Source organism: Heliangelus exortis, chromosome 1, assembly GCF_036169615.1.
Source record: "Heliangelus exortis chromosome 1, bHelExo1.hap1, whole genome shotgun sequence".
In the NCBI taxonomy this organism is placed as follows: Eukaryota; Metazoa; Chordata; class Aves; order Apodiformes; family Trochilidae; genus Heliangelus; species Heliangelus exortis.
In genome coordinates, this window is record NC_092422.1 from 66,283,188 (window position 1) to 66,310,972 (window position 27,785).

A 27,785-nucleotide genomic window follows, 5' to 3' on the forward strand; every position below is an offset into this window, starting at 1 on the left:
CTATGTTATAGCTGTCCTTTCAATATTCTCTCCATACCTGTGTGTGTAACTAAGGAAAGTTTATAAGTGGACAGAACATAACTGAGGAGGTCTTGGATTACAGAATTTGCTATATTTGTGGTATTTTAGTAATCTCACTGAGAATAATTCAATGCCTGTGCTCCTAGCTGCCACAGAATTTTGTATATAAAAATCCTCTGAAAACTCACCATACCAAACAACTAGAACTTTGTATTAGTTTTTGTAATTAAAAAACCTTAGCATTTAATTACTAAATGAAGCTGAAAAGACAGTATTTCAGTTCAAGTTATCTTCTAAATAATAGCTTAGATAGCAAGCTAGTTTCTCTGATTAGAGAAGTGAAAAGCAAAAGGATGAAATAACTAATGGTTCAAATGAGACCTGCCTAAGGAAGATAAAATGTTAAGTCACACTACTCTGTTATTTGAGTGTTTTTTAAAACAAAAATCCTATCCCTTTTTAAAGTATAGATGAGACAGTGTACAGTCTTTTGTCATGCATGAAAATAAAAATTAAAAATAAAAATGCATCTATCTTTTCAAGTTAAGATGAAGTCTTAAAACACCAATTAATGGTATTATTAACTTGTATTTTAGAAACATAACATTGAAATTAAGAATTGAATGCCTCTGCATTTTGGAAAAAAATATGATAATTTGTATGATAAAAATTTTATGATAAAAAATCATGTATGATAAGCCTTTGAAAGGCTCATCACTGAACATTTCCATTTTTGTTTTTAGGGAGTGTTTCTGGGTTTTGTGATTTTTATGCTTGTTTAAAGGAGGAGTCAATGTGTATTTCTTAGCAGCAGCTTTTTGATTCAACTCCTAAGCATAAAACTTCTCATGAAGCACTTGTAAATAAACAAAAATGAAAATAAAATGCCACAGGACAGTTCCAAAGATGCTCAGTGGTTGTACCTGGAGTAACTATTACAAATCTGTTGTCTAAACAGGCCTTTGTTTAAAAGTTCTTCCATGTGAATCATGGCTGAATCTTTTGCTGCTTAGTATTAGTGACCTGGCTGAAAGGACCAAAAGAAATAATGGTATTGGGCAAGGAAAGATTGCTAGCATGTAATCTCAGATTAATAGTTTCAGGAAACATTTCTGAATAAAATACATCCCTTTTTATAGGAGTAAGTGAAAGTTATTACACCCAGACAGGAATAGCTTGCTAAACATGTGATTTTTAGAGAACAGTAGCTCTGTAGAAAAGAATTTAGAAGTTATACTAACAGGGAAGTTGAAGATGAGTCAAGTGAAGGTGACGGCTCAGGAAGGACTAAGAAAAGAACCTGTTTTGGGTTGTATGAAAGGAAGTATAGTCTTCTACTGTATTGCAAAAGTAATAATAATGTGGGTAATATGCTTAGTTTTGAGAGTTGCACTTTTTTTCTTTTTAGAAAGAAAGAAAAAAAAAAAAGTGGACTACTGGGAAAAGGATCCAGAGGGTGGCAGGGCAGGAAGGGCCGAGCACCTAACTTGCAGAATAGCATGGTGCTGAGATAAGGGGATGTTTTCCAAGTCCAGAGTGGACAAGTGTAACAGGCTTGCATAGTCGAAGTGAAGATCTAGATGAAGATTATCAGATAACCAGTGCTCCTAACTAGCAGCATTGAAGGGTGACTGCTGTTTTTGGCAAGTTTCCTTTCTACTTATTTCATGGCTGAATGGTGTGTAAAGGGGAGCAGCTGTGAAATGATGCTGTACATGGCAAAGGGTTGGCATAAATGGTCTGTTAAGGTTCTTTTTAGCTTAGTGACATCATCATGGTAAAGAAGATCAGTTTTTAGACCAGAAAATCATCAATTCTAGCATTGAAATATTCTAGCATATATTTAGATTACTTCTAGGAGAAAAGACTGTCTATTGAACTCTTGAGGGCTGGTGGGAAGGTAGGCAAAGTTGAAACAATCCACCATGTTTACTTTTACCAACTCTAATTACTGCATCCATAGAAGTGATACTAATTTTCTTTGACTGATAACTCCCTCGCACTCCCTTATGCTTATCTGTTTGTAAATGTAAAATATAATTTAATCTCAGGACAACACTTAGTGTTTCTGAATACTTAGAGAGCTCACTTGTTATAATAAATATGTAACATCTTTTGAGCTTTGCATATGTGCTGCTTTTGGGAGAAAAGAACTTTTGATTGAAGAGTGTAAGAAGTGTTGCCTCATGGTTTAGACCAGAAAGTGTGCATCTTGTCAGATTTGTGATACTTCACAGAATCACAGAATGTGGAGGGTTGGAAGGGACCTCTGAAGATCATTGAGTCACAGCACCAGAACTAGGGCAGGTCTCTGTTAAATCTTAAAAACAAACAAACAAACTTTGTGGCTTATCTACTTACGACTTTTGTCCTGCTTCTTCTTTCTGAGAGCTTTTTCTCCATATTTATCTGTCTGATAACCTCCAAACTCAGCCTATGTTCCCTATACTGTCATTGCACTGGTAGGCACCTAGGATTATGACTCATGATACTAAAAGCTCCACAGGCAGTTCATAAATATGTGATTATTTGATACATAGTAAATGTTGTAGCTTCTGTGGATAGGAACGACTCATTCATTCTCTTGTTAAATTTCTGATATCAGAGCAGTAAACTAGTATTTCAACATGAACCTGATATTCTTTGATGAATGAAATATTCTGTGTTAAAGTCAGCTGTGACTTTGCTTAAAGATCCTTTGCAGAACTACACCAAATACAACTAAAACTGCTGCTGGGTTTAACTCCCACATTTTCTGGTTTTTCTCTTATGTGTAGCTGTAGTGTCCCTGGCTGCTGGAGTGGGACTGTTTTGGCATGTCCCAAAGCTGAAATGTGAGAGGAGTATTTGTTCCAAAAACTGCTCATTAGGTGGCATTTTCTTTTCTTCTTTCCAAATGCAATAGTTTTTCTTGGTGGTATTTATGAGGACACATTAGTTCCTCTTTTAGTAAGTCTTAGGGCTAGAATTAAACTACTGATTTCCTGAAGTATAAAACTTCCTCTGCATGATGTTGCTTTGGCTCTGCAGCTGTCTCTGCCAGTTCTACATGTGCAAATTATATCTGTACTGTATGCAAAGTGAACTAAATCTCTTCAGAGAGAAGTTCACCATTATTGTGTAGCAGAAATGGTCAGCAAATGTAGATATCTGTATAAACCTTAGATGGAAGTACGGCAGAAAAAGAAATAGGAATAACTATGTCTGTGAGGACAAATAAAACAAGAAGAATTGGAATTAATTTACATGAAGAAGATTAGAGTCATTTGCAAGATTTATGAAGTGGTTGACAGGGAATCAAAAACTCTTTAATGAATTTGGCCCAAGGGGGAACGTAGTACTAGATTTGAAGTGTAGCATCCTTGGGGTGTTTTGAAGTCTAAATTCAGAAAATTAACATGGCTCACAAATTTTCATCATTCTTCTGCAATTGAATTCTTCCCCTGCTGCTAAGAAAAGCAGCCTGTGCTTCTCCCTTGTCTCTGAAATGCAGTGGGTGAAAAATGTCAGGATGTGACTAATTGATTCTCATTACCTCTTTGTCAGAAGTGGTTTTGTATAGATGAAGTTACGCTAGCCCTAGAGGGGGGGGTTGAAAAAGGGTTTTGTCAGTATGGTGACTTCTATTTTAGTAAACAGTTAACAGCTGTAAAGACATTCCCATTAGTAATATACCTAGAGTAGCAACTACTGAAAACACTGGTAGAGTAGAAAAGCTCAGCAGAAGCCCCTTGCACAGATGATGTATCACATCACATCAGTATCACATTTTAGACCAGCTAGAGCTAGAAGAACATTTTTATCATCACTGCCTGAATAGCGTGGCATATGACTTCTAGAAAAGATGGTAGAGAGAGCAGTCACAAGTCTCTTGGTATCTTTTCCTTGCATTAAAAAATGTCTTTATTCTTCAGTCTTGCTTTGAGTTCAAAACCAGGGAAATATTAGATACAGCCAGTGACATCTTGTTCTGGTCTGTCCCCTGCACTGATGAGTTGTCTCTTTTGGGTTTGTTTTATAGGTGACTTTCTATCATGCAAGAACCTACTTAAATTTATTTTCTAAATTTGCTTGGAGATGAAAGCAGAATCTTGGAGTTCATTTACTTATTTTTCCTACAAAATAATATACTAAAAATTATTATGCAAGAATTGAGGGAAGAGGCTTTGAGAATTCTGAACTGTGGATTTTGCGGCATTTTGAATAGTGCCAATCTAAATGTTTTTAAAATGGGAATATTTTCCTATATTTTTTCACAGGTCTGAATGCCAGTCGGAGGATCTTTGTTCAGTTTTAATGTTAACCTACCTGAAGTTCTCCCTTGGTTTTTCCTAGGGTTGTAGCAAATTAATCAAAGTAGGGAGCAAGAAAGTACAGGGAAAGGTAACACTGGAAGTAAACAGGATTTTGAAGGAACAAGTGCAGGAATCAGAACGGTGACCTGGTCTGGAAATCAGAATACGTTTTTTTCTAGACCTGAACTCCCAGTGCATCCATCACTGCCTGGACGTGAAAGAGACTGCTTGATACTGCTGTACATTGACACCAGCATTCAACTTCTGTGTGGGGAACATGCTACTGTATCTCAACATTGAAGCCAGTTGATTCACATTATAATAAGCACTGAAATGGAAACATTTAGTAAAAGCTTGTTAATGTTTAAGAACCAAATTCTAGTCTTGGTACATCTGTGATCAATATTCCCATTAAACTTTTTTTTATCTATAGGTGTTTTTTTCCTTTAGAACATTTCTTTATACTGCCATAATTATCAGTTGTCTTGAAATCAAAGCCTAGAAATAGTTTTCATTGTCCTTTTTACTATAAAGCGTACCTTAAGCTTTTTTTTTTTTCTGGTTCAAAAATTATTTAGAGATACCTTAAATTCAGAACCTCATGTGTTAGATGGAATCTAGAGTATCTTCATTGCAGCATATCACAGGAGATAAACTGAAAAATCATTTCTTGTTAAGCTGGAGATCAAGCATGTAAAATCTTGATTTCTAGTATAAAAATTAGTATATTCTACCAAGCTGTTGTTGAAGGTCTTGCCTAGCAGGCTAGGTGAAAACCTTTCAACTGTAAGCTCCTAACTATTACTGTAGCTAAGCTGAAAAGAGCCTTTGTACAGGTATGGGAGACTCTTTGTAAAATGGATCAAAAAATAGATGCCTTATTTTTTTTTCCAGTATCCCTGTTTGTTAAGAGAGTAGGTGCCTGTGCATACATCTCAAACTTATTTGTGTTTAGGAAATGACTATATGACTGAACACTCATTCTGATCTCTCATTTTTCTAGGGAGTTTGTGTGGAAGAAATGCTGTGGCTGTTTTCAAACTCTCTTACAAACTGATTTCAACGTAAGTAATTGTTTGATCAGTTTGTCAGTTACATGGTGTGTCCAAGTTAGACCCGTGTGCTTAATGAAAAGAACAATAAATCACACATCTTTAAGTTTTCCTTAATGTTTCTCAAAGAACTTCTGTTTGTTTGATTTTCAGTTTTTATATGCCAGGTCAGAAACTCTTCCTTATGTGCTTTCAGAACTGTTAGTCACTTACACATGCTTCAGAGATTGCCTTTTTTCTTTTTTTTTTTCTTTTCTTTTTTTCCTTTCTTTCTTATTTTTCCTAAAGCACTCATAGCAGAGATCATTCACAGGGAACCAGTCACATGAACTGTTGAGGATTTTCTTACACAGTATGTATCAGTATATATTTTTACCACTTTAATTCTGATGTGTTTATTTTGCTCAGGTTTTGGTGTTGCATTCTCTTTAGTAACAGAAGTTCTGCTGTTCATTGATCAATGTGACAGTCTTTAGTAGTTTACGAGATGAGCCAAACTCGTGGAAAATATGACTTCTGTATTGGTCTGGTGTTGGCTATGAGTTCCAGCATTTTCATTGGAGGAAGTTTTATCCTGAAAAAGAAAGGCCTTCTGCGGTTAGCTAGAAAAGGCTCCATGAGAGCAGGTAAATACATATTTAAGAAATTTGCTGATGTTTAAATTTTTTCTGTTTAAAAAAAGATTACTAAGCTTAAGATCTTGTTTTGACTTTTTTGGTTCATTACAGATATATGAAATCTAAAACACATAGCTGATGTGTTTTTTCTCTGGTATATCTAGCTCTGTGTACAATACATACTATTTAATTTGCATGTAACACCCTCTAGGGACACTTTCTGAAAGATTTCTTTGCATGTGAGTTAATTCTGCTTGCAAATTGAACATGAAAGCAGCACTCTTAACATCTGTACCTCCTGAATGAGTGAATTTAGGAGAATGTTAACTGTTTGAGTGCCAAGAGGTTATTTTAGAACACTAAAAATCTCATGTAATAACTGTGTGTAATGAGTAGTGTCCCTCAATGGTTCTTACTGGAAGTAGTGCTCTTTAATATCTTCATCAGTGATATGGACAGTGGGATTGTGTGCACCCACAGTGAATTTGTGAATGACTCCAAGCTGAGTGGGGTGGTTGATGCACTAGAAGGAAGGTATGCCATCCAGAGAGACCTCAGCAGGCTTGGGGAACAGGCATATGCAAGCCACATGAAGTTCAGTAAGTCTAAGAGCAAGGTTCTGCAAGTGAGTTGTGGCAGTCCCTGGAATCAGTACAGGCTGAAGGATCAAGGAGTTGAGAGTATTCCTGAGGATGACTTGGGGTGTTGGTCAACATAAGACAGCAATGTGCCCTTGCAGCCCAGAAAGCCAACTGTATCCTGGGCTGCATCAAAAGAAGCATGGCCAGCAGATCAAGGGGAGGTGATTTTCCCCCCTGCTCTCATGATATTCCACCTGGAGTACTGTTTCCAGCTCTTACTGTGTCCAGCTCTGGGGCCCCCAACACAAGAAGGACATGGAACTGTTGGATTAAGTCTGGAACAGAGCCATGAAAAGAGGTGCTCCTGTTTTATGAGGAAAGGCTGAGAGAGTTGGGGTTGCTCAGCAGAGGCTCTGGGGAGAGACCTTATTGTGGCCTTTCAATACATGAAGTGAGCTTAAAATAAAGGTGGATTTTTTTTTTTACTGGGGCCTGTAGTGACAGCACAAAGGACAATGGTTTTAAACTGAAAGAGGGTAGATTTAGATAGAATGGTTGCAGCAGCCTCAGATGATTCAGAAGGTTGAATCTGAATATTTTAATGCAGTACCCTGCTTCTAAAAGATGGTTGATCCTGAGGTACATCATTTATGCTTCGTGGTTTGCAATGGGAAAGTGTGACTACATTTCACACCGTATGTACATACTATCAACCACATAGGCCATGCACAATTTCTATGAAATAGCATTCTTGGAAGAGACATATAATGTGGCTTTTATGTCACTATAGTGACTTGAAATAACTATTTTTCAGAGTAATGCAGATATGATCATCAGTGCCATTTCTAATACAGAAGTTTAAATTCAGATTTCAGTGTTTTCAAAGTAGGCTGTAAGAGGCATATGCACATCAAAAATTAAAGATACTTGATTTCAACCCCCTTAACTATAAAGCCCCCTTAACTATCAAAAGGTTGCCCATGTTTTTAAAGGCATGGGCTGTAAAAATTATTTCATGTTAGAGCAATAAGTGATGTGACTTACTGTTTGTCAATGGAATAGCAAACATTCTTTCAATTTTAGGTCAGGGTGGTCATGCATATCTCAAGGAGTGGCTGTGGTGGGCTGGACTCCTTTCAAGTAAGTATGAAAAGTATAATCTGCATTATGATATTTAAATAACTATGCCACAGATGGCAGCAGTGGTTGCAAAAAAGGAGTAAGATGTAGATTCTACAGTGTATGGTAATGCTGTCTGGTGATTTGATGGGTTCATCTGTAATGATTTTGTTGTAATTTCTCTCACACCAGAGGTTCTTTCAGTAATTTAACTTCCCTCTTTGGGCAACAGAACCAGACCCAGAGATTGGTTTCCTGTATCTTTTTGCTAGCACATGCATTCTGGTTTTTGTCTCAGCAGAGAAGTATTTAGAGGTAGAGGGTTCTTAGAGGGAAGCACATTTTGGGACAATGTCTATTTTCTGAACTTTGTTTTCATTGTTTAAACTCTCAGCTTACTGCCTGTGTTCAGGTAACCATGACTTCATGTAGGTGTTGCCCTGTATTCTGCTGTTGTGGATATCTCCATGCAGAAGTTCATGAGTCAGTTGGCAGGCTGGGGAGCTACAACATAGACACCAAAATAGAACACCTTCTAATTAGGTTGATTTATTTTTAATACCTGTTGTAGTTCCCCAGCCTGTTCTTCAAATGCAAGACTGGGGGCTGGGTGGGGTGTGTTCTGTTAGTACTGTTAGCTGAACACCATAATTAGATTTTTCCATTGTTCCCTTACTGCATGTGTGTGTCTACAAGAAAACTTTCCCTGATGCACAGGTTTGTTGTGTAAGACTGCCTAACTCTGTGTTTGTTTGGGTTTTTTTATTACTATTCTGCAGTGGGAGCTGGCGAAGTAGCTAACTTTGCTGCCTATGCTTTTGCACCAGCTACATTAGTGACTCCTTTAGGAGCTCTCAGTGTTCTTGTAAGGTAAGAAACACTAACAGAAAGCAATGTCATTTCAGAGAGTAAAATATTTATATAGAAATGTCACTTAAATATGTTGTAATAAATGTGGACTGTTCTTAACAATATATAGTGCTTATAAACATCAGGAGTAACTCCAAATATGAAGTGACTGTGCTATAAAAGGATTCTAGCAATGCATCTACACCTCAATCTGAAAAGCTATCATCTTTTGCATTTCAAAAGCATGTTGTATACCTACAACAGAGTAGTATTTTGATTCCTAAGGTAAGAAAGATACAGAGGTTTTTAGGAGGCAGCATTAAATAGGGGTTCTGGGGAGAGATGCCAAATATGAGCAGGCTGCTCTGTCTGAGGAAAGTATCTTGATGTTTTTAAGTTGCAGATTGCAAATGACCTGTACTGTACAGTCAAAACAACCGTAAGCTGATGAACAAGGGAATGACATGTTACTAATGACATGTTTACTGAAGCTTGGTGTTTTGTTTTTTTTCTAGTGCCATTCTGTCATCTTTCTTTTTAAATGAAAAACTGAATCTACATGGAAAAATAGGGTGTTTGCTAAGTATACTGGGATCAACTGTGATGGTAATTCACGCTCCACAAGAGGAGGAAGTAGAAACTTTAAATGAAATGTCCCACAAACTAGGTGATCCAGGTAAGAAGAATGCTGTCTTGATAATGCATGCAGCTCATCATTCTTTATCATAGCTTCATTATTGCTGCTTTCAAGTTCCAGGAAGATAGCCTGTGTCTGGTTCATGTTGTCAAGATGGAGATGTGAATTCTGTGATCTAGTTCCATAGGAAGGCTTGCATGATGTCAGTGAACCTGGCTGGCCTTGGACAAAGTGTCTTGATATGAACCAATGAGATGACAATTTAAACAAATGCAGCAGCTCAGTTGGGTAGTCACAACTTCTGTAAATTTTAATTTGAAGCTGTCATTCTCTAAGCCCTCCTCTGAGCTAGCCTTAAAATGGGAAAAGTAGCTGCTGTGGTAAGTGGATACTGGCTCCTATGCTTACATGGATGATGAGGCATTAACAAATAAACATCTGCAACATACTCTGTGTGCGAAGTCAGATCTCATTTTCAATGTGAGGAAAGAGCCAAGCACAGAGACTAAAAAGCTCATCTAAAGGAAGGACCTGAGTATAGTGTATCATCTGTTGGTGAATGTAGCAGCCTGCCAAAACATGCCTCCTTAAACAGCATTCAGATGCACTCCTGTATCCAGTGGCATCTACGCCTCAGTGAGTCTGTGTGCAAAGCAATTATAGCAGTCTCATCCTGGAGGCATCTTGCTGATAGACTGCTCGAAGTAACACAACACTTTACAGGCTCATTCTTTGTTTTAGCTAGCTCACTCTAAAATGTTTTTAAACTTGATGTTGGAGGAGTAATGAGAAAGATCCTGAGCTCTTATATATAAGTTGAGCTGGTCACATTCGTGTTTTTGTGGTACCTCTTAAGATGCTTTTGATAAGAGTAGATAAGTAACAAGATTTTTTTTTTCCCCCCCCTCCTAACCACAGGTTTTCTGGTCTTCGCAACTCTTGTTGTCATTGTGTCTTTAATTCTAATAGTTGTGGTGGGACCTCGCCACGGACAGACCAACATTCTCGTGTACATAACCATTTGTTCCGTGATTGGGGCATTATCTGTTTCCTGTGTAAAAGGTTTGGGCATCGCTATAAAAGAACTTCTTGCAGGAAAAGCAGTGCTGCAACATCCCTTGTTTTGGATTCTGCTGCTATGTCTTACTGTCTGTGTGAGCACGCAGATCAACTATTTAAACAGGGCTCTGGATATATTCAACACTTCAATAGTGACTCCGATATATTATGTAATCTTTACAACATCTGTTTTAACTTGTTCTGCCATCCTGTTCAAGGAATGGCAGCACATGGCGGCTGATGACATTATTGGCACCCTCAGTGGCTTCCTGACTATTATTGTGGGGATCTTTTTATTGCATGCCTTCAAAGATGTTAATTTCACCCTAGCAAATCTGCCTGTCTCTTTGCGGAAAGATGAGAGAGCAGCAAATGGTACTTTGCTGAGCACCTACGACTGCTTTGATCATGATGAAGAAAGTTCTGCCTGTCTAGGTGAAATGCAATCCACTGAGAGTCTCTCAGGCAGGAGAAATGGAAGTCTGTCAGCCTTCTGAAAATACCTACTTATGACCTAAGAACAATTCTGTAACTCTGGAAAAACATTTTCTGCTGTGAAATGTCTGAGCTTGTCGGGGAATCATACTTTTTAACAGTATGTGTAGACAATCGTTAATTTTTTAAGTTCAATTTGGTTGGATAAAGAACACTGAAGGGGGTTTTATTTGCCTTATTTTTACTTTAAAAAATACTAAAATGACCTCAGACCACAGTTGGTTTTGTTGCTTAAGTTATGTGTAAATACTTTAATTCTTCTGTTTTAAGATGTATTGCACTAATGACAATTTTATCAAAAATAAATTGCTTTATTTCTGCATTGGTGGTAAAAATATTGCAGTGAACCTGGATCCTTTGTACCTGTACCCTGACTGAACACTGTGAACAGACTAGAACAGGAGCTGCAGTAAGTACTCTTGTCCTTTTTTGTAGAAGAGCAAAGGGAAGGCTACATCCAAGCAAGACTAATCTTTTGAAAAGATTGCTTAACTAAAACTTGCCATATTATGGAGGAGAAAGGATTTGAATCTGTAATAATAGCCAAAAAAAGCTACTACCTCTTGGGGAAGAGGTTAGGGTCTGTCTTTCCTGTACCATATTGCCCCAGCTCTGCAGAGCTGCTCTGTTTTTGATGTTACCAGTTGAACTCCCAGGATTGCAGTTTTGTTCCAGCAACACAGTTACTGCCTGTGACACTGAGCTTTTAAAAAATGGCCAATAATTGGAACATAATGTCATTACTTTAAAAAAAATGGGGCAAGGCAGGTATGTGGTAATTTAAATCCACAAAGGCAAAAAAAAAAAAAAAAAAAAAAAAATTTAGTGCTTTATTTTTTGTAAGAGCATTTCTACCCTAGATATGAAGATGAGAAATTATTTAAGACAGAGACAACTAGTTTTGGCTGTAAATTGTCAGGTTTAGTGTTTACTCTTAAAGAGTAAAATTTAAGGTTACTACTAGGACAAAAAAACAGTTCCCACAGTTCCTGCCTTCCTTTGGTACGTTGTATATGCAGATGCACCAAAGTGTCAAGTAAGAAAAAGACTCTTCGAATTCTGGTTGAAGAATGAGATTTGAACTTCTGCCTAATTTTAAGGGACAGCTCATCAGCAGCACATGGTCACAAAACCCAGCCCTCTGAATGCTTACTGCAACAAAGAGCAAAACCAAGAGCACCAGGGAAGGAGTCCAACTGCTAAAGAGTCACTGAACACAAGGTTGCCACCTCAAGTAAGGAAACACCAGCCTAGCTGGAGAGCAGGTTCCAGTTTCATACAGTGTAATCTGGTACTTTGTGTTGTAATAGGCACCTCGGCCTCCAGACCCACCACTTTGGATGAGAGAGAAAATATCTTTCCTGCACTTTGCCTGACAGTTCTTTTTAGGTAGCAGAAGCAGTTATACCAGGTGAAGAGATTTTAACTCATTTAAAAGTTTAAAATAGTCCTAAAAAAAAGAATAAATAGTAAGCTACCTTTAAAAATGTGAAGCAAATATCTTGAAGGACTAATGCCTGATTTCTCTTGAACCTATGGTGACTAAGGGGAAAAAAAACATTACATGGTTGGAGTTGTAAGATGTTAAAGACATTTTTGTTACTGCTGCCAGTTAACTGGTAAGAATTACAATTTGCTCACACAAAGGCTAGTTATTTTTAATCATTTCTTTAAAAGAGTGTTTATCACTTAAACTATGTGTGCACTACAGTGCTAAGCTAGAGCCCCAAGTGTGTGAGACCTACCCTTAAACCAATGATTTATCTCAACAAGTTTAAAAATTTATTTCCTTAATGGAAGCTTAAGCATAGATAAATGCTTGGCTGGCTAGGGGTCTTATTGATACTGTGCTGTGAAGAACTAAAAATAAATTGTTCTAACTAAAAATTAAGAGTTCTTAGAGAAAACTGTGTTAAGCACCTTGTAAAGAAATACTGCAATAAGCTGGTGTAACAAAGCACAAGCACAGCAGCTCAAGCACAGACAGCGTGGAGAAACTTGCTGTGGTAGTGGAAATTTGCTTCTCGATTGCCTGGCAAATCTCTACCCACTCTTTTGAGGAGAAATTTCAGTTTCTTTTCCCCAAATCCCATTCTTTTCCACCCCCAGTACCTACACCTTCCTCATCTCCTGCATGCCTTCTCTGTCAGACACAGATTTCTCTCTGTTGCTGCACTTGATTCCATTGCTGTGAGACTTCTGAAAAGAGCTGAGCAGGAGAAAAAACGTGCTCCAACCTAGCCTGGAACTAGTAAGAGAGAAGGGGAAAAAAACAGGATCAAAAAAGGATGTGGTTCTTGGTTTTACACTGGGTTAGAAACATTAACTAAAGAACATCTCCAGAAATCTGTATTCCAGATAAAAAGTGTAATTATCCATCTGTGTCTGTTCCAGCCATCTCAGCTCACATTTGTTCTGGGCTGATCCTACCAGCCCAGATCTTGGGATCCCATAGTAAGCAAACAGGAGTTAACCTGTTCAGCCACAAGTAGTTGCTTTAAAATGCAAAGTTTTCCAGTTGCAAAGTTTTACAAACAATTTTACTCATGCAGTGTTTGCATAATACAGTAAGTGTAATTAAACAAATACTTTCTGTAAGTAAATCATGATTAACATCGTTAGAGCTTATGTACTGGGATAGAATACACCTGATCACTGTATTCAGGATTCTTGTAAACAAGAATTCCTTATCACTTGTAAACATGTATTTTGGTGTGTATCACCAACTAAAATGTAAATTGTTAGAAGCTCTCATTAAGAAAAAGCAAACAGTCTCCATTCTAATCCATGAAACTACTGCATTTTAGAAAGATCAGTCACCTCCATGTTAAATAACTTTGAAACAATCACCTTAATTAGCCTTCATTTTCATAATTACTCAAAGATTGTGGAGATTAATTTTGCAAAGAGGAAAAATAATCAACTGACCAGAAAAATTATTCACAAAGCACCAGCAGAGTTTGTTGGTTGTTTTGTGTGTGTGTTTGTGGTTTTTTGTGGGGTTTTTTGTTGTTTGTTTTTTTTTAATAAAGGCTAATTAAGCAGTTAATGCTCTAATACAAACAATTAGAAATTGATTTCAAAATTTTTTTCCTACACACCCCAGTTTCTTATCCTCCATAGCTACTGTTTTGTTAGCTTCAGGGGAAAATTATGCCAGTCCACTCCCAAATGGCCACTTCGGTACAGGAATGCAAAGAGATTTAAAAAAATCTTTTACAGTTGCAGGTTTTTAATCAAAGTGTATAAAATTTAAGTCTAGAAAAATAAGTCTAGATTGTATACAGTTACTCTGCTGGGAGACTGAAGAGGACAGTGCACTCAGATGGCACAGGCATGCTGAAAAATGAAGAAGAGAGTATTCCTTAAAACTGTAGGTTGGTTGTTGGTTTTTTTCTCACACTTTTTAGCCTAAACAGGTGCAAAAAGTATCATTAGGTGGGCAGTCTAGTTGCTGGCCAGGGACTGATGGATGGGTGGCTGGAAGCAGCGCACATGTTCCACGGGTGTGCTCTCTCCATCGCCAGACTTCAGATACTTGTCCAAAATAGCAATTATTTCATCATTCAGAATCTGGAATTTGCGAATTCTCTCAACCATTTTCTTCAAAGGCTTCAAATATCAAAACAAAAACACAGAAAGAAACACAGGCGTTAGCTTTGGAGATAAAAGGTTTTAGACAAAAAAGCAACACATGCTGCTATGTCACCTCTCCCCGCAATGTTACGAATGTCTCCCTTACACTGCTAATCCAGCACAAACCCAAGGTGCATTTAGGTTTTGACAGGTCTGCTTTTTGTACAAAAAAAGGGCAATTTACAGCAAGCTTGTCATAACCCCAATGCACATAGACGAGATGACAAGCATTAAGAAAATCCCACTTCTTCAGGATATCAGAATTCATGCTGACCAGTCTTCACACTCCAGTAGTAATGCCTTTATCTTTCATTCCTAAATACCCCAGTGCCCCCATTTTTAACATTTCCTTCTAAAAAAGCAATTGTTACATCTGCACCGCATCCGAGTACACACAGCTCTGACTGTTGTCTTTATTCCTATAGCAAATAGAGAACGGATGTTTCCAACTCACCACATTCTTTATAACCTCATCTTTGCCATCATGCTTCTGGACTTTCAAGAGGTGGTAGCAGAAATCCAACACATCAAAGCGCCGCTGTTGTCCCAAAAGCACGATGATCATACAGCCCGCCCAGTGCAGGCCATCCCCGAAGCACTGCCTGAGACAGGAAACACACTGCATGAAGCACGTTTCACCTACAGCTTGCTCAGTAACCAGCTATTATACAGAACTACATCTAAACCACTCTAGAATTGTCAGGCATTAATCCAGAAAATACAGCAAAATCTCTAGTAAACAAGGTTTATGAACATGATGGAGGGATTGGAGTGTCTTACAAGGAAAGGTTGAGCGAGCTGAAACTTGAGCCTGAAGAGAAGGCTAAGAGAGATCAGTGTCTATAAATATCTAAAGGGTGGGTAGAAAGAGGATGGAGCCAGACTCTTCAGTAGAGCCCCCAGCAACAGGAAAAAGGCCCCCATGCTCCCATTTTACACAACATTAAGAGTTACTCCAAAAATACTGTGTCCAGCAGCTTTACATTTCATTTGTGAAGGAAACAACACTTTCAAAGAAAACCAGGTGGGAGTTCCACACTGCTCTGCTCCTTTGTGCTGCAGGCATGAAAGGAAGAACTGTGCCATGCTGTTGCCTCCATACTTGCTCAATGAAAAGCACAAAATCATGGGACTGTTCTTAAAGGAAAAGACCTTTAAGATAATTGGATAGGGCTTTCAGCAACCTGGTCTGATGAGAGTTGTTCCTGCCCATGCAGGGAGATTGTAACTAGATGATATTTAAGGTCCCTTACAACCCAAACTATTCTTTGATTTTATGATCATCAAGTCCAACCGTTATCTAACTCCACTGAGTCTAGTGCTAGACCATATTCCTAAGCAGCACATTAACATCTTTTAAACATCTCCAGGGATGCTGATTCAGTGACCTCCCTGAGCAGCCTGTTCCAGTGTTGGATAACCCTTTCAAGTGAAGAAGTTTTGTGTAATATTCAGCCTAAGCACATTACAGATCAGAAGCTTTGCAAAATAAGGATATTACCAAAATTAACAAACCCAAGAACTAACTAGTCCTGGCTAACTCATGTTAACTTCCAAATGCTTATTCTTGCTCTTAATTCAGAGAAGAAAATACTTTTTAGAAATAAATGCACAAACGTTCAGCCTTTTTATTCAACTTCGGTGCCCGTAAGGGGTCTGACTACTATTGAAAGATGCGTGCCAGGGCCTGTTTGTCATGGGATCATTCATTACACAGTGGCCATACTTAAAAAAATAGAGGGTTACTTTTGTTAAAGATACAATAACATCTGTGTTCGTGCATTATGAGCCCCTCCCAGTGACTGCAGCAGCCCTTCCCCTTGTTTTCCCCCTACGCTCTTGGAGACGGGAGAACAAACCCCTCCATTCTGGGCCCCTCTGCCAGTTCCAGGGAGGAGAAGCCAAGCGCTGCTGGCCGCAGGGGTAGGGCTGGCAGCTGGCAGTACGTACTCCACGGTGAACTCGTGCGTTCCCACGGGGATGCAGTAGACGAACTGCATGGCGCTCCAGAGGCGATGGAATTCCACGCACTCGTCCACGTGCATCACCCCGTTGCTGGGCAGGGGCCCGCGCCAGATGGGATCGTCCAGGAAGGAGCGGATCCTTGTCAGGATAACCTCAAACATGGAGAGGCCGCAGCAGAGGCGTTCTTTGGTCAGCAAGTCCCCTTCCCTGGCAATGGCTATTTGCTGATGTGGGAGAGAAGGGAAGAGCACAGCCCTGGTAAAAGCCACTCGACACCGAGACTTTATGTAAAATAATAAAACCCCACAGCACCATGTTTTTAGTTTTACTTGGTTTATTCCAGGAGATCCTCCTCCTGGCTTGAAGTGAGGTCAGAGGCTACCAACCCGGGATTCAGTTCAGTGGAGTAAACGTTCAGAGAAAATTGTAAAAGCCTCTTCCAGCAGCCAGGCCGCTGCTGTAGTAACACAGACTACAGGAATGCTAATCCTGGACTAGTCCCAGGGAAGTTTAAAGAAGTTGTTGCCTGAGTGGAGGCAGAAAGCACAACCAGAGTTCAGTGCTCTGCTGCTAGTACAGGCAGCAGCTCCTGCCTATGCTCCTCTGCCTGTCTCTCTTGGCTGCTGCAGTTAGAGAGGAGAAAGCTCCAAAGACAGCACAAACAGGCTTAGGCAAAACCCACAAATGGCAACCCTGGTCAGGGCTTGTCCCATCTTGTGGCACCACACTGCTACAGTGCAGCAGCACTTACCAAGCTGCAGCACACAGCATCACAAAAGCTTCAGAGCCCTCTGCTCTTAGTTTCTACTATTCCTATCTCAACCACTTGTAAGCTGCTGCACTTAGAAGGGAATTAATGTACCCCTCACACTGAGAGAAAACTGCTGAAGCTGCAAAAACAGTTCAAGAATTTTTCTCTTCAGTCATTCTGTTCCCAGCAAAGTTCAGTTCAGCTAAACTCATTTTCCAAGAGTTGAGAGCAGAAAAATTGTTTTAAAATATACTCGTGTGCAAAAGAAAAGTGATTGGGTTTGGTGGAATTTGCACTGGGACCTCCCAGGATGACCCTTATACCCACAGGGTATCACATGGTTAACAAACATGCAAATTAGCATTTTCTCCAAAATGTGTCTATTCCACCCCAGCCTCAAATGTTTTAAACTTCCGAGCTTTAACAGCTGTACCAGCTCCACAGATATGAAAAAAAAATAATAAAATATTGTTGTGTGAACGAGCTGAATGTGGAGGTCGAGGTTCTGACACAGCTATCAGAGCGTGTGAAAGAACAGACTTTCTAGTGCTCAGAAACTTCTTCAGCTGCCTCTGAAATAAATGAGAGATTACCTGGGGTGTGCCTAATCTTTCAATGAGTGGAACCAAATGCAGTGGTGCATATTTTGATTCTAGTCTCTTCATTTTAGCATCGAGTCTTTCACCCTCTGAAATGAAAAAAGAAAAAAGAAAAAAAAAAAAAAAAAGGACCAATGAATTGTAATTAACAAAGAAAATTCTTATTTTCACACAATCTTTATCCAGTGCAGATACCTATGTTATTTGTATGGGTAGTTTGAGTTCTAAATATCTGGTTAGTCTTCAATGCTATTTTAGAAAAATATTTCTTTTTAAATATAACATTGCATGTGCAAACAAAAGGATTTGTAGTAGGATGCATTTCAGTAATTAACTTAATTTGAGAAAGAATCTAGGGCTCTATTATGCTGCTGATGATATATTTGACTCCCATTTGTACTAAGCCAAGTAAATCATCCTCATCATACATAAAATGATTGATTTCAGAAGGTGCAGTATAATCAGGGTGGAATCTCATGTATAGCAAGACTTTAAAAAGCAGTTGGCATACCCTCATCACTGGCAAGTAGGAAATGTTCTCTGGCAAATGGGAAAATACTGTTTACAATGGTCTGGGTAGTTTTATGTAGAGATTCAAGTACCTATGGTGAGTCTGGAAATATTTTCAAAGATTTTTAGCTGATGGGATTTTTCTCTGAGAGGAAGAATATCAGCTGCTGTGGCAGCAAGAAATGGGGAGGAAAGGAGACAGAGGAGTAACACAGAAAGAAGAGAAGCATGAGGGGAAAAATAACTCCCTTTCTGATGCTGAAGGATGAGGAAAGCCAATACCAGAGGAAGCAATCCTGCAAACATTCACCACTGCATGCCCAGTTTAGTAAAAAGGCGTGTGAAAGGTCTACTGGGACCAGGGACCACTTGTATTTACTTACTATGCTGACAGACTGCCTATATACCCTGTTAGATCAATTTATACATGTATTTATAGGTATCTATGCCTATTATACCTTGACTGAATTGACAGTCATATAAGCTAAACAGCTCTTCTGGAAATGCCTCTGGCCAATTCCACATATAGGGGTAATACCACCCTGGGTATCCATCCCACTCGTCACAATATTCCTCCTCTTCCTCTTGTAATTTGCACAGAGCCTCACCACAAAGCACACATTATTCAGCCAGGCAAACATGCCTGAACCTGTTGCCTCTGTGTCATAATTAACAGTGGTGTCATAAAGGGTGGCTGGGGGACAGGCACTGAGAGCACAGCAAGAGAAGTGGAAAGCATAACCCCAGGAAGGCGTTTTCACTTCGCCCATTACCTTTGACGTGAACTCTGGGCAGGATATTTTGGAACGGCGCCGCGTGCAGCAGGTCACACACCTCCTCGAGGGACTGGAACAGAAAGGAAATGAAAGGCATTTAGGACTGAAGAATCCCCAGTCCACATCAAATCCTCAAAACAGGTTTCCAAAACGTGTTGTCACCATCGCAGGAACACCAGAGGGCAGCCAGCCACTGCCACCACCGCACAGAGAGGCTGCCTGCTCACTCTCCTCACTGGATCACTCCCAAAGATCATTTGATTTCACCAGGTTACCTTGGATTCCCAAGTAAACTCCAGCAGCTCTCCTCCCACGCTCAGCTGGCAGTTTGTAAAGGACAGGGTATTTATTAAAAAGACTAATTCAGAGTGAGTAATTTTGGTGTGAAAGTGACAGACAGCTCCTGCACAGAGCACTGAATAAGCTAACTCTCTGCTTGGTTATTTTTAACCAACGCTATTCCCACAACCCCTTATCCTGCTGGGGGCATCTCATCCTGCTGGTGGCATTTCTCAGACAGGCAGACAGACACATGACAGCAGCAGTGAACCACCTCTCAGGAACATCTTTAGGGATGGGGAAAAATATTCTTGACTGCTGTATGTAGGTGCAGAGAAGATGCAGAGTTGAACAGAAGCAGACGTGTGACTTTGCTAAGCCTCTCTCCGGATTTTTGGAGCAAAAGCCCTGCTCATTTGTAGTCCCTCAGTGCTAGAAGAGATGTTCATCAGCCATACGCTCAGCCAGGCCAGGGTACTGGAGGTTAATACACCTTTCCCACATCTAGTTCCTTATGTTTGGATTTGATGTTCTTCAGGGTATTTTCCAAACTCAACAATTCTTCGATTCGATGTCAACACTACAACAATTCACGTCCTAGGTAGTCAGCATTAACAACACCCATCCACTAGCAGAGATGCCCCACAGACCTACTTTTGCACCAGGGTAAAGTTTAGTTAAGTTATGAAAGATGACCACAATGGAAAAATACTGAAATACTGAAATTCATGACATCAGAGCTCCAAGAAGGACAAAACCAAGAGGGCCAGCAAGCTGGGGTATATAACTAGAAAATGTCACTGAGGTGGTGTCCCAAAGAACACAGCTCTAGCACTCATGTTACTTCTGTACACCCTCAAGCAGTGAGGGCCTTCTCCTGCCTGGCTTTCCACTTTCAAAATCCACTGTGCATTTCCACAATCCACTAAAGTGGATTGTTTAGCCTGAATCCAAAGTGATCCAGTTTCTCATTTTGTTTCAGCTACCCATTACTCAGTATGGGTTTGCTGCTTGTCACCTGTCCCTTCAATTACTCTCCACCATCAGGGAGTCATCTTCTAACACCATGAACAGGACTCTGAGGAACATCATGTCTTCATTACCTTACCTAACATCGATGCCTTTAATACACCCTAGACAACAAGTCTTACATGAGGCTCTATTTTCATGCAGTGGAAGGCTCCCAGCCAGCTTGCTGAGGAAATGATGTGGCTGGTTTGCAGTCAGCAAAGATTTCAATGATGGGCAGCCCAGTCTCAGCAGCAGTGTGTGCTGAGCATCCTTGTACACACAGGCAGTGGAAAGACGCCTCAGTCAAGTCTCAAAAGCACAACACAAGAAAAAGAAGACAGCACACCTGTTGCTTTTCTAGTCCAGAAGCAATGCCCATCTTTCCCTCCATAAGCGCCCAAAAAGAACAATAAATTACAGGTCTGGCCATTTTGGGGGCCAGATTGAACAATGTGAAAGAAGGAAGGGAAAAGAGAGCAAGAGGTAAGGATAAAGAGCAATTGTAGCCCCTATACATGCTATAGGAGGAAGCTAAAGCATCTGAAAGACTGGACACATTTCACAGTTTCATTCATGCTAAGACAGATGAATGCCTGGCAAAAGCAGGTGCCACTGCCAGCCCTCCAAGCAGCAAGGATGTCCAAAAAGTCCATGTTAACTTTGCAATGTCAGATGACAAGAGAAATGACAAGCAGGGAAGGAAAATAACAGTACCAGCTGCACAACTCATTGACATCAAGAGAGCAGCCACCCTGTGACGGACTGCAGGAATACTGTATTTGATCATAATCTATGATGAGGGTCACAATATTTGATCCTCAGGTACCACAGCTGAGGCAATGCCTCTCACCCAAAGTTGGGCATCCCTGGTACCCAGCAGACACAACCCCCCCTGCAAAACTGTAAGAGATCAGAGCAGGGAAATGTTTCTCTCCATCTGTCCATCAGCAACAGCGAACTTGCAGATTTCAACCTTGTTATTTGTGACGTTAGTAACAAAAATTGGAGAGCACATTTTGAGAGACAGATGGGTTTTAAACTAGCACAGCAGGCACCTACCAGACTCTGTTCAATGAGGAGGCAAAACAGGACAGCATTTCCCACTTCCCGCAAATTCTGGAAGCAGACAGTCTTCAGTTCTGCATATTCAACGATGTCCTTCAGCTGATGGTGAAAAAACTCCAAGATACCTGAAATCAAGAGAGAAGCAAAAAAAAAAAAAAAAAAAAAAAAAATTAAATCTGAGCAGCCAGAACAAAATCTAGTGATTATCACACAGGGTACAACTATTACCTTGGGAAAGCGGACAAAAGATTCTGGTCATGTGGGTAAGAGTCACATGGAATAGGATCAATTTTTCTGCCTCAAAAGCACACCAATTTTCTAAGCAATTTACCGACTCAAAGGTTGCACTGCATATGCTTAAATACACTGTATCAGAGCACAAATAATGGAGGGTGCAGGTTTAGAGTTCTGGCTCCACTTAAGAGCACAGATGATTTTTTTTTTTTTACCTCTGGACGTGCAGCCTCCAGGAAACTGAAAGGATCAATAGATAAAAATTCAGAGGCTATGAAATGTTAAGCCAATGAGTGATGTGCTGACCTTTTTAACTGGGTAAATCATGCAAAATGGAACACCTAGCTTCTCTTCTCACTCCTGGAGAACAGAGCCAGTGTAAGAGGTAGGAAAATAATTTCCAGGAGCAGGAAATTTGCTCATTTGCTCTCATTTGCTGTCAGTCCTGCTCCAGCCTCTGTCCCCAAGCTGCCATGTCCCCTGACATGTTCAGTTCACAGTGGTTATTCTCAGGGACAAGAGGGACAGGAAGAGGCAGAGTGCTAAAGACATGGGGAACTGAGGTGGTGCCAGACTCTGAGTCTGACAGTGCCACAGGCAGCCAAAGGTGATTTGCAGCCCCACAAAACAATTAAATGCAGACATCCCAAGTCAAGCTCTGCTGGCAAGGGTACACCAGATCCTGCTGACAAGCACAGTGGGAATATTGTCCCTGTCAAAGTTTTGCCAAAAGCTGTAAGAAACAGCTAAAACTATGCTTTTAAGAAGCATGTAATTTACATAAATATGCATTTATCCACCAAACCTCTCCCATACAATGGTGACACTTAATGCACTGGTGGATTTCCAGCCCCTTCACCCCCCCCCAGCCCCAGAAAGATTGCACACTTTCTTGGTTAGAGACAAGCCCAAGAGACTCCAGGCTTGACAGCTTCTGCAGAGACCTGATCTGGTCAGCACTGCAGAGGTTAAAGCCACATGCAGGATGGGAGAGGAGGAACAGAGAACTGCAGTAAGTCAGACACCTCTCTGGCTTTTGAGAAGGTAATTTTTGTCAGCATTTTTCTACCTGTCTACACAAGCCTACCTCTCTTAAAAAGCCACCAAAAACCTTGACTGATGACAAAAGTAAATACACCATGCAAAGCTTTCAAATCGCACACTACATACTGCAGTTCATTTCCACTGCACTAAAATAAATAAGACTGTTAAACCTTCACCAAGCCACATCTCAAGCAACTGGGAGGGGACAAGGAAAGAGAGCACAGATGCCCCCACCACCTTCCCATGTGCTCCTTGGACAGAGCTGATGAGCAATTCCATGGAGGAGATCAGACTTTGGTATTTACCCAGCAAGGTAATGGCTGAGAGGAGAGCACAGAAATGTAAAATCCAGTCTGGAGTGTATCTGCAGCAGGGAAATCCCTCAAATCCAGCAGAGGAACTCAAGAACATACAGTGAAGGAAGGACTAACTCACACATTTCTACAGAAAGAAATGTGTCTTAAATTAGCACTTAAATTAGCAAAACAAAATAACAATGAAGTCCATGGTGAGGAGATGCAGAGCTGGCTCTGTTATATTTCAAGGAACTGTTTGTCAATTGAAAGTTTCAGTTAAAGAGTGTTCCCACACATGATCAGTGGAGATAAATTTCAGATCCAACTTCAGCAGTTTAGTGACTCAATAGAAAAACTGAACTGAAAACCTATTGGAGAAAAGTCAGATGTACTGAGTGCTTGCTAAGCCTGATTTATTCAAAGGAAACACATTTATATCTGGCTAAAAAGAAAACCAGTAATGCCAGCCCATCACCAGCTTTCCTCTCCCCATAACAAGGGGGCCATGTTATGAAAAAGCCCTGGAAAAGACTGTCAGCATCCATTCAGTGATGGAGTATAAAAGGCCAATTGCAATTCCCGGGTGTTTAAGCAGCAGAGCAACCTTGTGTTTGCTGTTTAAACACCTGAAATGAGATGCTGCATTGCTGAATACTGGAAATCCTATTTTTAAAGACAGGCTGAAAGTCTGATTGGTACTTGGGAGTGCTGCGTCCAGTTCTGGAGCCCTCAATACAGGAAGGACATGGAGCTGATGGAATGGGTCCTGAGGAGGGCCACAATAACAATCAGGGCCCTGGAACACCTCTCGTGTTAAGAAAGGCTGAGGGTGCTGAGGAGAAAAGAAGGCTCCAGGGAGACCTAACAGCAACTTCCCAGTACCTGAAGGGGGCTACAGAAAGGATGGAGAGGGACTGTTTGCAAGGGCCTGGAGTGATAGGACATGGGGCAATGGTTTTAACTGAGAGAAAAGAAGATTTAGATTTGATGTCAGGAAAAAGTTCTTAACCATGAAAATAGTGGAAAAATGGAAAAGGGAGGTAGTTGAAGCCTAATCCCTGGAGATATTGAAGGTGAGGCTTGATGAGGCTCTGGGCAACCTGATCTAGTTGAGGGTATCCCTGCTTACTGCAGAGGGGCTGGACGAGATGATCTCTAGAAGTCCCTTCCAACCCAAATTATTCTAAGATGTGTCCAAATTTTTTCTCAAAACAATTCTAATGCTTGGAAAAAATGCAGTGAGGGCATTGAAGCAAGATTTACCATAAACCTACAGCGTGTTTGATTTATATGCCCTAGAATTTTCTTTGTGTTCTTTGTTGATGAAAGGGCTTCCAGGCCAAGCAAGACAGGTGGTCTAAGGAACAACTGTAAGAAGTCAAGCCAGATACTTTCCTCACACCAAAAATTTCTGGGAAGTCCATTGAGTTAACCTTAGGTCTGTGCCATAACCTTAAGACTTAGGTCCGTGCCATACAGGAAATCAAACCAGAACATGTACCAATGCTTCTGGCTTTAGTGTCCATGGCACGTTCACAGAGATTGATGGTGAAGGGCTGGAAGGGTTGGCAGACTCTCAAAAACATGGTAACTGTAGACTTCACATAGTTACCATGGTGAGAAAGAATTACCCAGGCAAGTAAGATATTGGCAACGAGGGCAGACGTGGGGATGTTTTTTCCTTTATCTTGTACAGTGAGTGGGGAGCAATTTGGTAGGAAACAGAAGCTGAGCAGGACAGCAAGAATGATTCTGCTGCTGCAACAAGGAAACAACCCACGGTCACGGCAGGGTTGGAAAGGAGTGGGAGGGTTTGGGATCCCCTCAATTTCCCACCCAACCTGTGGGTTCTGTGTGGAGTTTGGGAAGAGAGAGACTGGTGCCAGGAATGATGTTGAGAAAATTTTATCAGGCATACATGGGTACCTCTGAAGTGAAATCCTGAGAATAACCCAAGTCATCTTCAGCAAAAATAAAGAAGCAGGATGGCACAGAGAGAATCCAGAAGCAGCAGAGGGGACTGTGATGGGCAGCAAGGAAAGCTATTACTGAAACCCATACTGAAGTTGCAACTGAAAACAAATCAAGACAGTAAGTCCACCCAAAAGCAAAGAAGTCAAAGAGGTTTGAGGTTCATACCAGAAAAACTACATATTGTCTTTTACAGTCATTTCAGGTGACAAGGGTCCCTCTCAAAATCCTTACCACAGATCTTTATTTCTTCACCCAAAGCTGCAGTCTCCATCTACAGATGTATAAATACACTCACCTGGGCACATGCATTAATGAACAAACTGTGTCATTATTTTGTATTTCTGACACCCAATATTAAGTACATAGTTATTCCAATAGTTATTCCAAATAGTGCATCAATGATGATTTCAATGATGCACTACTTCCTCTTGATTTACCAGCAAAAAAGACAAAGGTTTACAAAGCTACACATTTCTGTGTAGAACTAAAAATCTGTTCCATTTTTGATGGAACAGAAATGACACTGAAAGCACGATCTGCTCCCCAGTGGAGTCCTGTGGCAGAAGTATATGATCATATTTTCATTAATGTTTGAGCAATGGCATTCCTGATTACACTTGTACCATACAGTATACACAGAACTGCATTTTTATGAAAGACTCAGCCTGCCTACTGAAACCCTGGAAAATGAGCAAGTGTCTTAGGAAAGTTAATTTCACTTAACTGCATGCCACCTTGCTTCTTATTTATATGTGGGTACAATTCAGAAGTTACTGAATTAGTTATATACACATAGCATTTTGCAAGGCAAATGACTCTAAGAGTTTTTGCTCCTTCTCTCCAAGAAATCAATTAATCAATCCCTCTATTCCTGCAGATGAGATGATGTTAGGTGGCATAATAACTGATCTTATAATCCTAGTTTCTGATTTACACAAATCTCAACAAAAGCAAGGGCTGTTGATATATAAAAACCAATAAAATATAGAAGATTAATAAAGGATTAGGTTCCATCTCTGCTTCCAAAATTCTATCTCAAGAGTACTCAAACAGCAGATGCAAAGTTTCAGGTGTACAGTCTGCACAAAAATTAATTTAGGAAGTCAGATCAAGTCAACACATGCAATCGCAAAGCTGGTTGGATTTCTTCACTTTGGTCACCTTTCATTTTCTGTAAAACCATCTCAATTGACACCTACAGACTTCAATCCAACAAGTACCAGAGCTCATAACAATTTTGGTACCTAAAAGATTAGGACAAAAATTAGCTATTAAGACTACAGCTGAACTGCTAACAACAAACTAGATCTTGAATATAACTACTGGCCTAGTTGCATTTTGGTTTCTTTTCTGACTTAATTGTTATAATGTAAAATCTGCTAATCTGCAACAGCAAAACCACTCCCAAGAAACTGGGTGCTGTAAGGACATTTAGCTTATATTCACTGTCATGTAGACCTTCAAATACTAGCTACAAATATTTCTTTTGCTCATAAAAGACATTATTAACCCTGCATCTCAGCAGTTAAGCCACTATTGTCAACAGAAATGTTTGTGATGTTTAAGCATATAGATGAATCTGGGAATTAATGATCACTGAGCTTGCACACTGTGGTTTTTTTCTGAGGAAGAAATATCCTTGTGTTCAGTATATCTAACCAGTCCTTACAGCCTTTTTACAATCATTTAGGTATTTTGGATTGCACCCAAATTCTTTTAAGCAGCCTGTGATACTCAACCAAACCTTTCTCCAATATTCCAGGAAAAGCTATGAATAAATTCCCTTACTATTCTTTCCCACGAGGACTCAAGCCATTGTGCCCACACCAAGAAATGAACTTAATGTCCTAGTCATCCAAACTGGATCAAAAACCTGGCTCTTTGCCATGTCCCAAGGGATGCTTCCCCAGCCACTACTGCACTCCATCACATATCTCAGCTCAGGCCAGCTCCCATTTCTCTTAGACCTTAGACCTGAAAAATTCCAGAAAAAAGCATGGTGGAAGACAGTTTTTTTGCCAGGTTGCTGTGCCAAAGGAGCTGAGAAGGTGTTTCCAGCTGGCATCATGGGACACTGGGAGGCTTCCCCAAACTGCTACACAAACACATGGGATTTCAAGAGATCATGGCCTGGAGTAATAGGTGTTTTTTCCCTGCATCACCTCTGGGTGTTTTGTTTCTCTGTTATTTTTTCTTTGTTTGCTTGTTTAAAGAAATATAGAAATGCTATACTTAGGAAAAAGACACAATTAGTCTATTCTCTCACCAAGTTTATACCTTGGCTAAACTCATTGATTTATCTTTTTAAAAGAAACAATCTTTATTTTGGAGGGGTGATAAACCAGTGACAAAAAAATAAAGCTGCATCTCACAGCAGAGCTGACAAATCACTTTCCTCACCATGTCCAATACCACTTCAGAGTGGCAGGACATAAAACACTTCTCAAACACAGAAATGCCATATTCAAATACTAGAAAAACAGTGGAAGAAAACATTACCTCTAAGAAGAAAATTCACATTTAAACTCTTATAGGCCAATATTCATTTAAGATCTTCAGCAACTTTAAAAGGTCCCTTTAAAAATCCTTATGCTTAGTGTATTTTTAGACAAATATTTTTATGACTACAAGAGAGCAAGTTCCCCACTGCTTTAGACTGTTCCTATGGAAACAAACCCATTGGCAAACAGGACAAGTCTGATGCCACTGCTTGTACCCTGCTCCTTTTAGCAGGAATAAATCACCATTTAGAAATCCACAAGTCTAGAGGGCTGATTATGTCGGGCTCAAGGAATTACAGAGTCCAAACAAAGCTCTCCATACGAAGTCTAAAGTGTATGAAATAGCTAACACACCACTTGCTGGACAAACTTAAATTACTTTGCATTTGGAGAATGGACTGGGGAAATCAATTCTGAAT

The 27,785-nt window shown here is 40.0% G+C and overlaps 2 protein-coding genes across 8 annotated transcripts in view; one reads left to right on the forward strand and one right to left on the reverse strand.

Moving 5' to 3' along the window:
• Positions 1–11,060, forward strand: part of LOC139797453 (magnesium transporter NIPA2-like) — a 286,983-nt gene extending 275,923 nt beyond the window's left edge. For 2 of the 4 annotated variants that reach the window (XM_071746643.1, XM_071746663.1), the window contains exons 2-7: positions 5,320–5,380; positions 5,777–5,994; positions 7,650–7,706; positions 8,465–8,555; positions 9,050–9,210; positions 10,090–11,060. In XM_071746643.1, coding sequence (XP_071602744.1) covers positions 5,856–5,994; positions 7,650–7,706; positions 8,465–8,555; positions 9,050–9,210; positions 10,090–10,727 — 1,086 coding nt within the window. In that variant the 5' untranslated portion in view covers positions 5,320–5,380; positions 5,777–5,855 and the 3' untranslated portion in view covers positions 10,728–11,060. The remainder of the gene's footprint in view (positions 1–5,319; positions 5,381–5,776; positions 5,995–7,649; positions 7,707–8,464; positions 8,556–9,049; positions 9,211–10,089) is intronic. The other 2 variants (XM_071746653.1, XM_071746672.1) reach the window with 2 other exon arrangements.
• A 2,187-nt stretch (positions 11,061–13,247) lies between these two features.
• The window catches only part of CYFIP1 (cytoplasmic FMR1 interacting protein 1), a 73,925-nt gene continuing 59,387 nt past the window's right edge, over positions 13,248–27,785 (reverse strand). For all 4 annotated transcript variants that reach the window (XM_071746601.1, XM_071746591.1, XM_071746584.1 and 1 more), the window contains exons 26-31: positions 21,312–21,442; positions 18,960–19,032; positions 17,671–17,765; positions 16,312–16,550; positions 14,816–14,963; positions 13,248–14,337 (exon numbers count right to left, since the gene is read on the reverse strand). In XM_071746601.1, coding sequence (XP_071602702.1) covers positions 14,173–14,337; positions 14,816–14,963; positions 16,312–16,550; positions 17,671–17,765; positions 18,960–19,032; positions 21,312–21,442 — 851 coding nt within the window. In that variant the 3' untranslated portion in view covers positions 13,248–14,172. The remainder of the gene's footprint in view (positions 14,338–14,815; positions 14,964–16,311; positions 16,551–17,670; positions 17,766–18,959; positions 19,033–21,311; positions 21,443–27,785) is intronic.